This window comes from Pomacea canaliculata, linkage group LG8, assembly GCF_003073045.1.
Source record: "Pomacea canaliculata isolate SZHN2017 linkage group LG8, ASM307304v1, whole genome shotgun sequence".
Lineage (NCBI taxonomy): Eukaryota > Metazoa > Mollusca > Gastropoda > Architaenioglossa > Ampullariidae > Pomacea > Pomacea canaliculata.
This window is the reverse complement of record NC_037597.1, coordinates 21908440-21925190: the sequence shown is the minus strand read 5'-3', so window position 1 is coordinate 21925190 and position 16751 is coordinate 21908440. Positions and strand designations below refer to the sequence as shown.

General features: G+C 42.2%; 1 protein-coding gene and 1 long non-coding RNA gene across 2 annotated transcripts; one reads left to right on the top strand and one right to left on the bottom strand.

Moving 5' to 3' along the window:
- The first annotated feature begins 584 nt into the window (after positions 1-584).
- On the top strand, positions 585-16631 carry LOC112571269 (leucine-rich repeat-containing protein 74B-like). The gene is made up of 11 exons (XM_025250150.1): positions 585-2698; positions 3649-3839; positions 5256-5363; positions 7418-7511; positions 7756-7805; positions 8242-8409; positions 8917-9111; positions 9515-9610; positions 13307-13576; positions 14306-14391; positions 15086-16631. The coding sequence occupies exons 1-11, from the start codon at positions 2533-2535 to the stop codon at positions 15279-15281; spliced, it is 1620 nt and encodes a 539-aa protein (XP_025105935.1). The 5' UTR covers positions 585-2532; the 3' UTR covers positions 15282-16631.
- Positions 3791-13750, bottom strand: LOC112571270. Its single transcript, XR_003100781.1, has 3 exons — positions 13706-13750; positions 8884-9078; positions 3791-3916 (listed from the first exon to the last, which is right to left on the bottom strand). It is a non-coding gene; the product is annotated as an uncharacterized LOC112571270 (long non-coding RNA).
- Positions 16632-16751: the final 120 nt, after the last annotated feature.

Sequence of the window (16751 nt, the reverse complement as noted above, 5' to 3'; positions counted from 1 at the left end):
CTGGTATTTTTGTGCCTGACGATAGCGAGATAGATAGATACCGCCCTCTGTTTGGCTAGATAACACTCGTTAATAATTCACACCAACGGGAGATTGCCTTTCTTTCTTTTTTATTTAATCTGCAAGAGTTCATTAAGTTTTCAGGTACGATAGCAGAGGCAAACTAAGCGTCCCTGAACAGAAAGGAATGATTGCTTGTTGCCATGGCAACGGATCAAGCGCTTTCACGATGAACAGATAGTACGAAGCATATACACAACAGGCTAAGAGGCTCATATCTTTCAATGAAGACACCGATGCATGATAAAGCAAAAGAGAAAAATTCTCCTTATTTACTGTTCATAAAAATCATTTTTGTACCTGCATCTAAAAGGAGCATGCTGCAATTACATCATGCAAGAAAAGATATTGTTTAGCTAATTTAATATAAATCAATAATTAATGCAAAAATTTAATTTGAAGATAATGCATCCAAATTATCAATGTCGACTCTTGAGATGCTTTGCTTCCCTCGGGTGGCGGGTGGGGGAGACCGATCGTTGTCACGTGACGGTGTTTACTTTCACTGCCCCACCTGTGTCTCCATCCCCCAACCCCCAGCCGCTGACTACCCGCCTGGCCGAGAGCTTATTGAATAACTCCCCACGTGCACTGATTAAGTCTGATAAATTTATAATCGTCCTCGCCGGCATGAGAGGCAAGGTGGGGAGCATGGCGTTTAGAGCGTCTCGTGCAAAAACTCGGCGCCATGTTTTATTTCTTGGAAGGTGAAAACGGCTTGATGGCAAGGCGCACAATATAGAGAATTAAATAATACATCTCTAAAAGGTTGACACAGGCGCGGGTGTCCAAGAATCATGCACGCACGCGGGGCATGACACGCAGCGGTCCGTGAAAGTGGCGAGTCTGTCTGGCTGTCTGGCTGTGTGTCTGCGTATCTGTTGGTCTGTCTGTCGGTCTGTTGGTCGTGCACACAAATGCGTTTGTATACATGCACGCGCGCACTAGCATCTTACACCTCCGCCATCGATAACAACTACTTGACGGAAGAGGAGTTAGGGAAGGGATTTGTTTCGGAGGTAAGATCTGACAAAAGGATCCTGTTGTTTTCGCATTTTATCAAGATCAAAATTGTTTATTATTTCGCACTCTAAGGGGTATGTCTATGAGGGTTCAGAGAAGTGTCTCAGAGCTGCCGCCCACGCTGAAATGCAAACCTCTTTGGAAGCATATTACTCTGTAAGAATGCTGTTTGGGGTATTTACCTATCTTCCTGTTGCTCCTTCCTTCAGTAATAGTGCCAGTGAGTGGTTCATCGTGTCAAGATCAATCCCCGCCCCTTTCCACTTCCTTTTACGACATTCACTGATTAATAAGGTATCCTTTGCCCTTAAGTACGATGGAGGGGAAAAAACTAGCAAAATCCCAGTGGCCTTTTGGTTTGACCACACCAGTCACAGGTTTCGGAGACCTTTAGTAAAATAATTTTGAGCTGAACTCCCGCAAACAACACTGCATAAAGCGATGTTTCATTCTTTGTGATCTACAGGAGTGAACTTTATGGCGGAAGGGTGCTTACTGTGGGTGTTCTGATCTCAAGGGGGCAAATTATTGTTGCTGGTGATTGGTTTCAACTAGTTTATGCGCAGAATTTAAAAAGCAATATGTTTACTGAACAAGGGTATGTCAAAACCCAACAAACGTACTAACCCTTGATTTGTGACAAAGTTTTGATATTAATAGTGAGAGATGTCAGAATCTTATTAAATACCGTATCTTATTTAAACTACAAAATTTCCCTTTAAAAGGTAACTGCCTTCATAACTTTACTGGATTACGAGTACAAACCTTTTTTTTTTTTTTTTGATCTGTTACCTGTCTGAATTTACCGCATCATGGCAACAAGATGATGAAGATCTTGAGGGTTCGTGAGGGCTTAAAAGAGGATGGCGCTGAGGTGGTGAAGAAAACTTTTGGTTTATTCCAGTCACATTTTTTTCTCTCCTTTGACGTGGTTGAGCGACGCGTGCACTTGAAGGCGCAGACCGGTAATAAACCTATCTTTTCAGTTAATCAAGCGCGCGCTCGATACAGCCCAATGGGCAAGTCAGCCAGACACCTTCCATTGTTAACGCAGGCAGCAGGTCCAGTCTCCGCTTGCCTCCTCCTCCTTGGATGCCGACAGAGGGCACAGTGGCACCATCCTCCGAGTTCCTCCCACTTGCTGATCGCGGCTGGTGTGGGTGAACGTGAGGAGCACGTGTATTGTGAAGGCGAAAGAGGATATTATGAAGAGATAGGGAGGCCAGGAAATGGCAACTCACCTGCAGCAATGGGGCCGTTAGTGGCCTTCAGGTGTTGTTGCGTCCGTTTACCTGGACGTCGGCCGTAGCTGCAGCACCGGTGGCGGGATTCTGTCAGGTGTTTAGCTGATCCGTGGATCGTGTACCTGTTTAGATGCTGGATGATTTTGGCTGTGAACAGCTAAAGGTAGGTGATCGAGCGAGAGGTGTGTGTTGGTGACAGCCGAGGATGCTGAAGGCAAGGACTCGAGCCCCGACCCTGCAACCTGAGGAACACACGCGGTGGTGTAGCAAAAAAAGACATGAAAAGAAATTCGAGGAGATAGAGTCCTGTCGTCGACAAGAGACGACGAGTGATGAGGAGTACGACACAGACCTTGACATTGACATCGATGGTGAGAGATCGTAACATATTTGATTATAGTAGAAAGGGAAACTGAGAGAAAGTGTGAGTGTGTGGAAGTGGTGTCTGTCTGCAATCTTTCTGTACTTTCCCATTATATACTGACCTTTCTGCAATCTTTCTGTATTGTCCCACCTTCAATCTTTGTTCTGTTCCACTATACACTGCCCCACCTTCAATCTTTCTATACCGTCCCACCTTCAATCTTTCTGTTTTGTTCCACAATACACTAACCCACCTTCAATCTTTGTGCTGTTCCACTATACACTGATCCACCTTCAATCTTTCTGTTCTGTTCCACTATACACTGCCCCACCTTTAGTCTTTCTACTCTGTCCCACTATGCACTGACCTATCTTCAATCTGTCTATACTGTCCCACCTTCAATCTCTTTGTTTTGTTCCACTATACACTAACCCACCTTCAATCTTTGTGATCTATTCCACTATGTATTACCATCTTCAATCTTTCTGTACTGTTCCACTATATAATGAGCAAACTTCAATCTTTATGTTTTGCTCCACTATACACTGACCCACCAAACTTTCTGTACTGTCCCTATATACACTAACCTCTTCAATCTCTTTGTTCTGTTCCACTATACACTGATCTATCTTCAATCTTTCTGATTGTCCCACTATACATTGACCCACCTTCAATCTTTCTGTACTGTTCCACCTTCAATCTATCTGTTGTCTTAATTTAGGGACTATAAGGTCATCCATTCTGATTATATCAAATCTATGAATTTACAACAAAGTTCTTCTGTCTATCTCTATGTCTGTCATTTTTATGACACACACACACAGCAAACAAGTACAAACACATGTTGAGACAAGCGGTAACAACTGTTTTACTCAGTCTCTTTCTGATGACTGAGCTCTGCTTTTATTCGTCTTGTGCGTTCGTTCGTCTCTCTGTCTGTCCGTCACTCCGTGCCAGATTGGTTGCTGGAAAGTCGTATCCGGCGCATGCGCATAGCGTCCCAGGGGGAAACTTACCTGGCGGCGTGCAGACTTGCTGGAGTCATACCTGTCTCCTGTTTTGTCAAACACCTGCACGACAAGGACCTCGTCGTACGCTTCCGAAACCTCGGCCCCTCCGAGGTCAAGGCCATGTGCGACCCTTTGAAGGTGAGAGTGTGGAGGTATTCTTTGTTTGTCAACAACCGTCTGTAACAAGCTGCTAGTCTCTATACTCCTCTTGTACCCTGTCAGTCAAACGGATCACAAAGTTCACAAACTTCAGCATGAGGTAGACAATTGAAGTTAAAAAAAATTGATTATATTAGTCTCCTCCACTAATTCTGAACAATTACTGGTTTGTTTTGTGCTTGGTTTTTTGTAAAGGAAATCCCTCAACCGAGCTCACACAACATGAATGTAGTAGTTCAGTGTTATAAATAAAAATCGACCAACAGTGTGAATAGAGATTTTTTTTTAAGAAAGAAAATGTGAATGTAGAATAAATGTTACAAGGGATTTAACACGTGAAGATTGTCACGCAGTTAAAATTTTAGCACAAGGCGATAAATCAATTTAATTAAAAAGAGAAAACATAAAATAGTGTAAATATAAGTATAGCGTTCAAAACAAGGAACAGAACACACTGTGAGGATAGATATATAAATAAGTGCACAGCACAATGTGTAAACTTTAAATAAAAACAACGAAAAACATTGTGAATACAGTCGTGTAATTGAAAGTGAGGAATACAAAAAGTATGTGAATGTATAAATATAATTAAAAGGCAAAAAATAACACTATATGTTATGCAGTGTGTTTTTAAAAAAAACTAAGAAATACAGTTTATAGTTATGTTGTCGCTTTTTGTGGTTGTTTAAAGCAGAAACAAACCACAGCTCTGAAACAATTTATTAAATATAGAAAACAATCATAAGACATTGTGAACTTGTTTATAATATCAATAGTAATACAAGAGTGTAATATATTGTGATTAAAGCAATATAATTAACAACGAACAGGACAATGTGTAAACAGAATTATGCAGTTCAAAGCGAGGTCAAAATACAGAGTGAAGCAAACAATTTCAGTAAACACGAGACAAAGTGTCAATGATGCGATGTTTTTAAAAGCGAGGAACAAGAGATACATTCAAACTGGGTTTTCATTTTAACTGCATAAATATATAAGGTTTTGAAATTTATGTTTATTATTTATTATTTACACTGAAATATTCTCCTCGTTTTAAAATGTATAATTACCTTCACAATTTCAAACGTTTCATATCCCCAATTATAAAAATATAATTACACTGGGTGAATAAAGCAGTGTAATTAAACTAAAGAGCACCTGACGTAATTAATGGAAAAGAAAAACATAACACTTTTTTAGTGTAGCTGTATGATTAAATTACAAGGATAATAGAAGACAGTTTGAATATATTTTTGTAATCAAATGAAAGGGTCGTAACACAGAGTGAATGAAAGAATGTAATTCAAAATTAATAACATAACATAGTGTGAATGAAACTTCTGCATATTACTTGATACTTAAATGACATTTTCTCGATTGTCTTGTGGTCCTCAGGCCAATATCCAAGTGCAAACACTGGATTTGAAGGGGAACTGGATCCAAGAGAGTGGCTGCCATTACGTGACGAAAATGATGACAGATAACATAAGCTTGTCAGAGCTCGTTAGTACTGCCACTAATCAGCCAAGCTGCCGTTTGTTAGTAGCCTGCTTCTAATTAGCCAAGCTGCCATTATTCAATAGTTCTGGTAAAAACTATGAAGGCTTACAGTAGCGATGCATTCCTCTTGTCTTGCTTCTAATTAGCGAATCTGTGGCTACTGTTAGTAGTTTGTTGTTAGTCAGTTATTGCTGTTGTTATTAGCTTGCCTCTTTTTTGCCCAGCGGTAATTGCTGCCAGCAGCCTGCTTCTAATCTGCCACGTGAAGTAGTAATCTGTCACAATCTGCTAATAGTGTCATTATTTGTTAATCCAGTCGTCGGTATCTGCCAATCTAGTCACCTGTGGTTATCTGCTAATATAACTGCCTGTCATATGCTGTTAGTATCTGTGGTTCTCTGCTAGTCTATTAATCCATAATTATCTTCTAATTCAGTCCTCGGTCATTATCTGCTAAATTAGTCCTCATGGAAGTGCGAGCTGATTTAATCTCCTGGCTGGGTTTCCGCTCTGGCGCACTTCACTCGCTTGGGTAGAGACGCTGAGTGGATGTGGATAAACTTAAACGACGGCCACCTCTCGCTGTTTACTGTCATACCATTTCTCAGTATTCTCTTGATATCACTAACCCTTGTTCTCTAGAGATTCTTCGGCAATGTCGTCACCTTTAACCCTGCTGGGATCGCCCTTCACTCTAACGCGTCCATTTTATTTATTATTATTCTTTATTTTACATCCTTGTGACTGTTTCGTGTATTCAGCTCGGTGCAATCAGCTTGTAAGTGCGGCTGTTGGCCAGGATATTGCGCTATACCAATTAACTTTTTCCATCATCGTCGTCGTCGTCGTCGTCGTCGTCATCATCATCATCTGTCATATGCTAAGCAAGCAATCTGTCATTTTCTGCTTATTTAATGGGTTACCATTGTCTGCTGAACTAGTAATCTGTAATTATTAATCTAGCAACCTGTCGTTATCTGCTACTCAACTAATAATTCTCTGCTATTTTAATACTCTGTATTATCTGATAATGTCCGTCTTTTTCTGTAAGTCATCTGTCACTATCTGTTAGTCTCATAAAATTCTGTTCTGCTAATCCAGTAATTTGTTTTTATCTGATAATCTAGTTTTCTGTCTTATTCTGCTAATGTAGTCATCTGTTATTGCCAGCTTTTACAGTCATCTCCCATTATCTGCTATAATGTAGTAAAACATTATCTGCTAAACAAGTAATCTACCATTATCCGCTAATCTATAGTCACATGTCACCATCTGCTAATTCAGTAAAATATCGTTATCTGATAATCTAGCAATGTGAGAGTATATGTTAATCTATCTAGTCATCTGTTATCATCTTCTTTAGTAATCTGTCATTTTATGATAATCTAGTCATCTGTGATAATTTGCTAGTCCAATAGACTATCTGCCACATTAGTAATTTGTTCTGTATCTACTAGTAATCTGTCATTTCTACGACTTCTTAGGAATATGTCATTATCTGATAAAACTATATAATTAATGCTGTTGACCTTTTCTTTTTTACTGTTGTGAATAGCCTGCCACTTGCAAGCCATTTACTGTTTCGTTATTTCTTTTAATCAGCGCTTTGTTTGTTGGTGTGTCAGCTTATTTGCTTTTGAATTTTTTTTGTTAATGGCACGCATTATCGCTGCCAGAATTACCTCACCATTCTCAAAATAAACTTCGATGAAAATTTTTAAATGTTGATCTAGAAGCTATTTTATGTGAATAGGTGCGTGCATGTACGATTATTTTGAATTATTTATATGTAAGGAAATGCCTTTGACGTACACTCGCTCCTGGAACTTAAAGTTTCAATAAAGAAATTCATCGTGGTGTAAAATGTAGTGAAATCCTTTGAGGGAAAGAATGAAATCACACAGATTTTGAAAATTGACCCTGACTGCAAAGTACTCAAGCACAACAAGATGGGGGTGTACCGCGAATGTAAACACATGATTCATTTATTCATGTCGGCACTGTTGTATCGCATTAACTTCATTTTTTCTAAGCTCACTGAATTAATCCATTTGCAGGTGTTGTCAGAAAACAAAATTGGAAACCAAGGAGTGATTGCCTTGTGTGCAGTCCTGTGCCGAAGTGATATGATCTGTAAACTTGACCTTTCAGGTAGGTAAATGGCAGGTAGATTGGTGTCAAGTGAATACACGAAACTAAACGTGGCTTTTAAAGGCAAACCCGAATTCAAATTCACACGGAATACGGAATAGGTGCTATTGTCTATCGACATCCTCTGTTGCAAATAAACACAGTCAAGCATACTTTTGCATTAAAAAATATAGTCACATATATTATATATTTTAAGGAATGCTGTCACACGTATTCTGATGTTTATGGTCACATGCATTTTCAGGAAACTCTCTGGGAGATTCCGCAGCAGAAGCAATCTGTGACTTGCTGACGGTAAGCTGCTTGTGTTATACTCGTGGAGAGAATACCAATGGTAGTAATTTTGTCCTTTTTGAAGCAGTCTCAAGCATTTGTACACAGTCTCAATTTTAAGCGACTGAGTACAGGAATATACTTGCGAGTGGAAAGTCATCAATTTTCAAAGTTGCCTCGCATTAGTGTATAAAAAGCAAATTGTCGAAAAGATCTGAAATTGGTATGGAACTGGTTATCTCTTCAGTAGTGACATCATCATCATCATCTTTATCATCATCATCATTTCGAGTTCTGTCTCAATCGACTGTATGTTGCCTGCCTACTTGCCTATTCAACGTGTCTTCCTGTTCCCGCCCGCTTCTACCCATACTTTCCTCTCCGACCTGCACATGGCTTCTCTTCTCTACATGCACTCTTCTGTCATCTGTTCGGACCTCGGCTGTTTCCTCTGCAGAAAAACTCGAGTCTCAAGCACTTGTTTCTGAAGCACAACAGATTCGAGCAGAGAGCCGCCTTCTACTTCAAACATGCTCTCTCCCACAACATTACCTTGGAAACTCTGGACCTGTCCTGGAATTGCTTCAGCACGCGCAGTGTCACGCTCGTTGCCAAGGGCGTACAGGTCAGTGAGAAAGGGTGGAGAGCTGAATGGGGAAGTAAAAGGAGGGGTGACCGATGAAAAGCGGAGGGGGAGAGAAGGATGGAGTTAATTTGCGTTTGGACACATGACTGAGTGAATGAGAGAACAGTTACAAGGAACGGATGGAAATGGGCCCGTCATTCATTGCTTTAAATTAATTAGGGTACGGAAAGCTTCTTTGACGGGTTCAGCTCAATTCATTCCTGGATTTGTTTGGACATTCCTTCCATCATGCATATTGAAGCAAAATTTTATCCGTCTTTTCTTAGAGAAAAATGGTTTGAATGTAAGCGAGAGCTTCTGTGTGCATGGATGCGTGAGCGCCTTCCTATACTTATCTTCCCTAAGCGCATCTTTTTGCCCTTCATCAGACCCGCGGGTATTTCCTGCTCAAGTCTAAAGTACAATAAATATATAATGACAATGTTATGACAATTTAATAAATGGAATCTTTACCTTTTGGTTTTGGTTTCTGTTTCTAAACTGCAGAACAACACTGGTTTACGCTGTCTCAATTTCTCCATGAACGGGGTGGGCCATGACGGAGCCCAGTATCTGGGCCGCGCCCTCAGAGTCAACAGGACGTTGCAGCACCTGGACATCTGCTTTGGTCGGATTCCAGAAGACGGTTGCCGGTATCTTGCGGCCAGCCTGGAGATAAACGACGTATTGCAAGGACTTAAGGTAAAGACAAAAGAAAACAAATGTACGTTGCCTTATGGCGCCGGTTTGTGCTCCTCTCTTTACCGCTGAAGAGCAGCACCTTCTCCAAATCATTGCACTCTTCGCTAGTTTTTGTTTCTGCGTTTTGTTGTGTTTAATTGACAGCAGTGTCTCAAAATGTTGATCATGGGGTTTTTTTTCTTGTCTCCAGATATGTCTATAGATAACATAACAAATAAATGTTCTTTTCCGATCAGAAACTATTTGACCGACATGCCTTTTAAGTAATAATTAATAATTTCTGTGTTGACAATCTGCAGGTTAGGTGGAATTGAATTTTTTGTGTTTACTTTGAAAGGGACGCGAAAGACCAGTAATTACCATTTAAAGGTTGTAAGTTACAGCGAACGTTTCGTGTTCGCAGATCAGCAACAACCCAATCGGAAGCGATGGGGCTATGGACTTGCTGATGGCTGTTGCCCGGAACAATGCAAGCAGTATAACTTACCTAGAAATGTCGGTGGGTCTGTCATGGTCAGCCAATATGATAAAGTCGGTCTTTGTCAGTTATTGTGATAAAGTCAGTCTTAGTTATCATGATAAAATCAGTTTTGGTCAGTTATCATAATAAAGTCCCCTGTGGGACCCCGGGGTATGCTTGCCTAGCAAGCATTGTAAGAATAGGGTCCCTGCCATCCAGCCAGGCATGTCGTAAGAGGCGACTAAGGTGGACACCTCACCTAGAGGTAAATTAGGTTGTGGTAGGGCTAACAACCCCACCATGTAAAAAAAAGTATGTTACAGAAACTAAAACCAGAGAACTCGTCACAGATGGCGGAGGTAATGAAGCACACCAGGTGACTGGACTAATGACGGACGACAGCCAAACCCGAAAGGGAGCTGGCGCCCCGACAGCGGATTTACTGAAGCCGAGGCATAAGTTGAGGGTGGGGTGCTGGAACGTCCAGACCTTGTACCAGACTGGCAGGATGCTCCAACTAGTCAAAGAGTTTGACAACTACAACTTGGACATCCTGGGAGTCAGTGAGGTCAGATGGACCGGCACGGGAAAGAGGAGACTAGCGTCAGGACATACCATCTTGTTCTCAGGAAGATCAGACGCTCAGCACTCTGAAGGAGTAGCTCTACTCCTCAACAAGAAAACGGAAAAGGCACTGCTGGAATGGAAGCCTTATGGACCTAGGCTTTTGAGAGCAAGATTCCATTCCAAGTACACCAAGCTGACAGTGCTAGCCTGCTATGCACCAACAAATGACTCTGAGGCAGAAGACAAGGATGCTTTTTACGATCAGCTCCAGGCAGCCTCAGAGAGCGTTCCAGCCCATGACATATTGCTCATCATCGGCGATCTCAATGCCAAGGTGGGAAGTGACAACACCTGCAGGGAGCATGTCATGGGCAAACATGGAATCGGAACCATCAATGACAACGGAGAGAGACTGGCAGACTTTTGTGAAGAAAACAACCTACTGATTGGTGGCACACTCTTCCCACACAAAGACATCCACAAGGCAACATGGACATCACCAGATGGGACCACAAAGAACCAGATAGACCATGTCATCATCAACCGAAAATGGAGGAGCTCACTTCAAGATGTTAGAGCCTACAGAGGAGCAGACGTTGCCAGTGACCACACTCTTGTGATAGCCACAGTTTCCCTGAAGCTACGTCGATCACGAGGAAAACAGGCACGTCAGCAGAGAGTGGACTCTGGCAAACTGAAAAATCCAGTCATCGAAAGGGCTTTTGCTATGGAAGTAAAGAACAGGTTCCAAGCACTAGGAGACCAACAAGAGATGACCTTAGATGACTTCAATCGAGTCTTACAGGAATCAGGAGAGAAAATACTGGGCTTCCAACGGAAAAAGAAAGAACAGTGGATCAGAGAAGAGACATGGAAGAAGATAGAAGAGAGAAAGTCAGCCAAACAAAGAATCAACAGCACCAGATCTGAACGCCTGAAAGAACAACTCAGACAAAGATATGCAAAATTAAACAAAGAGGTAAAGAGGATGGCAAGAACCGACAAAAGAGACCACATAGAGAAACTGGCAGATGAAGCAGAAAATGCAGCAAGTAAAAATGACCTGAAGACACTGTACAAGATAAACAAGCAGCTAAACAACGGGTTTAAGAACAGTGATGTGCCAGTGAAAGACGTGAACGGTAATGTCATCGAGGGAGAGGCAGAAAAACTACAGCGCTGGAGGGAACATTTTGAGTCGGTTCTGAACAGACCAGATCCCCCTCAGCTTGCAGACATCCAGCCAGCAGCTATAGACCTTGACATCTGCACAGACCCACCAAGCCTGGAAGAAGTGACAGCAGCAGTCAAGACAATGAAGAGCGGCAAAGCACCAGGGGCAGATGGAATAACAGCAGAGATGTTGAAAGCAGATATAAATGTGACAGCTCCCAAGCTGACTGAAATCTTCAAGCAAGTTTGGGAATCAGGGCAGGTCCCTGTTGCTTGGAAGACAGGGCTCATCTTCAAGTTACCCAAGAAAGGAGATCTTGGAGACTGCAATAATTGGAGGGGCATAACACTTCTTTCCCTCACCAGCAAGGTCTTCAGCAAGATTGTTTTGTCAAGACTGACGGCAACTCTTGAGAAAGACCTCCGACCACAGCAAGCAGGATTTCGTCCTGGGCGATCCTGCTCCGAACACATCTTCATTCTGCGACAGATTCTGGAGCAGAGCAACGAATGGAACACACCGCTGTACATCAATTTCATCGACCTGGAGAAGGCTTTTGACAGCATCCACCGCGAGTCCTTATGGAAGATCCTGAGGCATTACGGAGTCCCTGCAAAACTTGTTCAGGTCATTGCAATGCTGTACAGCGATTTCAAATCCCAGGTTGTCTGTGACACAGAGCTCACAGACCCCTTCAACGTCAGTACCGGGGTGAAGCAGGGCTGCATTCTGTCGCCGTTCCTCTTCATCCTGGCCATGGACTGGATCATGAAGACTTCCACCGACAGTGAGAGGAGAGGGATCAGATGGACCATGACTATGACAGCAACAACAACGCTGGAAGACTTGGACTTTGCTGATGACATTGCCCTGCTGTCACACCGCCACCAAGACATGCAGGAAAAAACAAAGGCCTTCTCAGAAACAGCTGGAAACCTTGGCTTGAAGATCAGCACAAAGAAAACGAAAAGTATGAGAGTGAACGCCAGAGTCCAAGACGGCATCAAACTAAATGGAGAAGAGATTGAGGAAGTTGACAGTTTCACCTATCTTGGGTCCAAAATGTCAAACACTGGGGATGCGGAGGTGGAGATTCGAGCCCGACTGGCGAAAGCCAGCCAGGCCTTCGCCTCACTCAGGAGCACATGGAAGGCAAAAAACATCAGCCAGAAGATCAAACTGAGAATCTTCAAGTCAAATGTGATCAGCACCCTCCTTTACGGATCAGAATCCTGGAAGATGACCAAAACCATCAGTAACAAGCTTGACGTCTTCCAAAACAGATGCCTCAGGCGCATACTTAACATCTTTTGGCCAAATACCATCAGCAACGAAGAACTCCACCGAAGAACTGAAACCGAGTCCATCACCACGCAGGTTCAACGAAGGCGTTGGCGATGGATTGGACATGTGCTCCGCCAGCAGACAGCAGACCTTTCCAGAGTCGCCCTACGATGGACTCCAGACGGCCGAAGAAAACGAGGCCGCCCAAAGGAAACTTGGAGAAGAACAGTGGAAAGGGAGATGAAAGGAAAGGGCTGGACATGGGGTCACCTTGAGCGGGTTTCAGCCGATCGACATCGGTGGCGGACTCTGGTTGAGGCCTTATGTGCAACCTGATGCACGAAGAGGAATAGATAGATAGATAGATAGATCATAATAAAGTATTCAGAACATGCTGTTTTCTAAAAACTTGCAATAGCAGAATGTCTTTCTCGCTGAGGTGAAATATAGAAGTGGTGGCTAGAAGAAGCTTTGTAATATCACTGAAGATGACACCAATTCGAATGGACAGGGCAGACACATGTAAACACACTCACGCACACGAACATACCTAACGAATTGCAACACATATTGACAAGAGGCAATATTTCCCACTCCTCTCAAGGCTTCTCCTTTTCCTCCACTTATATGCTACACGACAGCGACGATATGTAGATTACAGTATAAGCCGCAAGAAACAGATTAAACAGGTAGCATTGGGATTCTCGCAGAGCGTTCAGGTGAGTGAGACATTTCGAAAACTGGAGCTTCGGATGAAGGACGCAAGAACTTTCAACATCGTTCACGCTGGGTACAAGCGGAAGGCTGGTCCGTCGGAAGGTCAGAAATCCGAGACCGGCGACTGGTGGGTGCGTGACCCCATGACCAAGCTGCGCAACTACATGAAGGAAAATGGTTACCGGCTGATCGACCTCTTCCGCGACTTCGACAAGGACAGCAACAACACCATCAGCAGGGAGGAGTTTATTATCGGCGTAGAGGTGAGGCAGGAGAGGAAGAGATGGAGCGAATGTAAACAGAACTGGAAGGCGAGAAAGGGTAGAATACATCTAGCGTGTGTAGACGTGTCTGTGTTTGTGTAAATACAAAGATAAAGCATCCAAACTCACACAAGTGACTCGATCCTCGCAGTTACTAAACCAGTGTATTTGATCGAAAACCCAAATACGAATCAAACTATCTAAGGATATCGAATTATAAAAATTACCCCCATATCACCCTGTTGTAAATGAAGACCATTAATTGGAAATAGGTTTTAAAGTTCCAACTAAATGTGCACAGAAAATCCCACTTCTGACACTTTATGGAATATGTTTGGCGTGTTTATACGTTATCTCAAAAATTACTCATTACAGTTACTAAAGTGTATTCAACCGGAAATACAAATACGGATCAAACCATCTAGGGATATTTAATCATAAAAATTAATCCACAGCAAGAATGTCAACAAGACTGGGAGGCTAGTCAGAATGTTTCACGTAGGTTCATTTTGCTGATCTAAAGAGGACAGACATCTAAACATTCAACTTGTCGAATGTCACAGAAACAGAGCAAACTTGCATGTCTTAGCAACAAAGTATATGTAACATTTACTACGGTCGAGGTACCGTCAAATTACAAAGGGAACACATTTTATCATTTGTTATAGATTTATATTTCATAATTATGAGACTTATATGGGGTTTTTCCTCTTTTTCTGTCTTCTCCAGCAAGCTGGCATCAACCTAACAGAAGGTCAAATTGATGATCTAATCAAAAGGCTTGATAAAGATAAGAGTGGCACAGTAGACTTCTGGTAAGTTTCTGCTATTGCAGTTTTTTTCCAAGAATTGCGAAGGCAAGTCAAAATATTTAATATTTAATTTTTACATTTTACTTAAAATCTACTTTGGCTAATCATGACCAAATTTTTTCAGCTTTCCTCGTTTTGTCTGCGGGAATATCAAAGGTTATGCTTGTGTTTGTAAATTTTTCTTTTGATTTATTGTACTCACTACAGATATTTCTGGTGGCTTTATATTAAGTATTATATATATTTATAATACTGTATATGGAACGGACTAGAAGGGACCCTATAGGAGAGAAACCAACAGCGAGCGAAAAAAAAAAAAAGAAAAGAAAAGAAAAAGCGAAATAGTGCGTCGATCGGCGCTGAACTTTGATCTTGTCTGACAACCTGACGAGAGACTGTACATCATCCGGGCAACTTGCAAATACATGTACTTTTTTAGCGAGTTGGTGGTGTCTGATAAAACCCGTTAGAAACCTTGATGAGGATAAGTGGCAGAACGGGCATGCTTCTGGCTATTTGCGCACAAATCTCATGTGTGATCAGACCTCCGTTAGGCACATTTTAGAGCTGTTATCGTGATGTTTCCTCCCAAAAAAAAAAAATACAGTGCTGGTGTCTATATGAAAACTGACTTTAGCATTCGGAAAGGCAAAAGGAGCCAGTCATTTCAAGCATGGCACTGATATTCTTGTTTCAGGGAACTGCTGGAGGGCGATCGCGAACACCGAATTCTGTACAAGAAGTGGATGGAGAGAAAGAAGCGGATGAGCAGAAAAGCCTCAGATGTCGTGATCACCTCGCGCAGCAAAGCGGCCCATCGGGAGGCGCCAAAAGCAGACACGCCCCACACCGTTATCAACCTGTTTTCCGATGGACAAATGACTTCTGCTTGATATGATGAGCTGCGCTTAGAAAAAAAAATGAACTTGGTTTTTGAACTATCATCAGTGCTCTCCTCTTTCCCGCCGCTGAAAGCGGTTTTAACTGTAAAACACGAATACAGCTGCCTCATGTTACTCCCGTCCTCTTTTTCTATACTGCCACCTGCCTCGAGTGGTTAAGACGCTTGGAAGCTAAGGTCGCCATGCTCATGGATGGACAACTGTCTACCTGTCCTCTCACCACCACCACCACCACCACCACCACCCCAACCCCACCCTCCGCCTCACTCTCACTGGAGTATTATTTAGATTTGTCGAATGCGTGGTTGGTCACGTGACCTGAACTTCTGGCCCTTTATAAATTTAAGTTTGTGCTGGCCTGTGATTTTAGCTCCACGCACGCAGTCAATGTGAGCAAAGTTTGTAGCATCCGAAACACTTCCCTTCCTCTTCTAGCCTCGCAACGTGTTAGATCCACGGATGGATGGAGGAGTTTACTTTGCTAAAAAGCAAGCACGGTAAAAAAAAAAAAAAGATGTGTAATGATTCTAAAAGATCAGTGCAAGCTGCTATTTTCCACATATGTTTCAATATTCCCCTTCCCTCTTGTTTCCGTTCTCGAGACCCACATGTACAAACTTTACCTTTACAAAGAGGTCAAGAGTGCAGATGTCAGGATTGTACATAGATATGCTGACGTTATCAAGGCTTCAGCCAATGGGGAAGCCGGGATCATACGTCAATTAGGTGCATCTACCTACAAACGGAACCACGTTTTACTCTTTCTGTGGCCAGAGGAAGACCTGGCTTACGAACGTGAAAGAATGAACTGGTCGTCCTGTACAGGACCTGCTGACTATTGCCCACAATAGGCAAGAATGGCGACCTTGTCAGCTGCCTGTATTATCCCCCAATCTGCTTTGCTTCACTTTTTCTTGTAGAGAGAAACGACTAGATTCACTAGAGCGTCACAAAAATCCTCATAGATGTTATCCTCACTCACATACAGTATTATAAATAATATACAACACAAATACATAGATCAACGACAGTTCCTATGATCGGAACCAAGATTCTCTCTCGACAATTTTTCTAGAAGATACTCAAATGGGCTTTTCCGAATTTCCCAAGCTTGCTTCCGTTCATTGCTCTTCCCAATTTTCACACTAGATGAAATGCATTGCACGCAGGAATACACATTCTCCAAGCATGCTCACGTGGTAACATTGAAACTCATTCATTCTATTGTGCAAACCTAGCTGTGACTGTCATCTTCAAAACTTGTGTTTACTAATTTTGATTATTTATACAAAACCCTGCTCGTGTTAAACATTATTTGCGGCAAAACTAAATAAACCTATTGGTCAATCTCATTTTGAATGACTGTTAGTGGATGCAGGGATATACATGTTTGTGTTTACATGTTTTATACTTCCATTCTGAAGAAAGTATTCAAAGAACATGGCGTCTTTTCTCGACCTC

Coding starts and splice junctions, on each gene's coding strand:
- LOC112571269 (XM_025250150.1), top strand. CDS start 2,533: ATGCTGAAGGCAAGGACTCGAGCCCCGACCCTGCAACCTGAGGAACAC. Junction 5,364..7,417: donor ACATAAGCTTGTCAGAGCTC/GTTAGTACTGCC, acceptor ATCCATTTGCAG/GTGTTGTCAGAAAACAAAAT. Junction 7,806..8,241: donor CAATCTGTGACTTGCTGACG/GTAAGCTGCTTG, acceptor TTTCCTCTGCAG/AAAAACTCGAGTCTCAAGCA.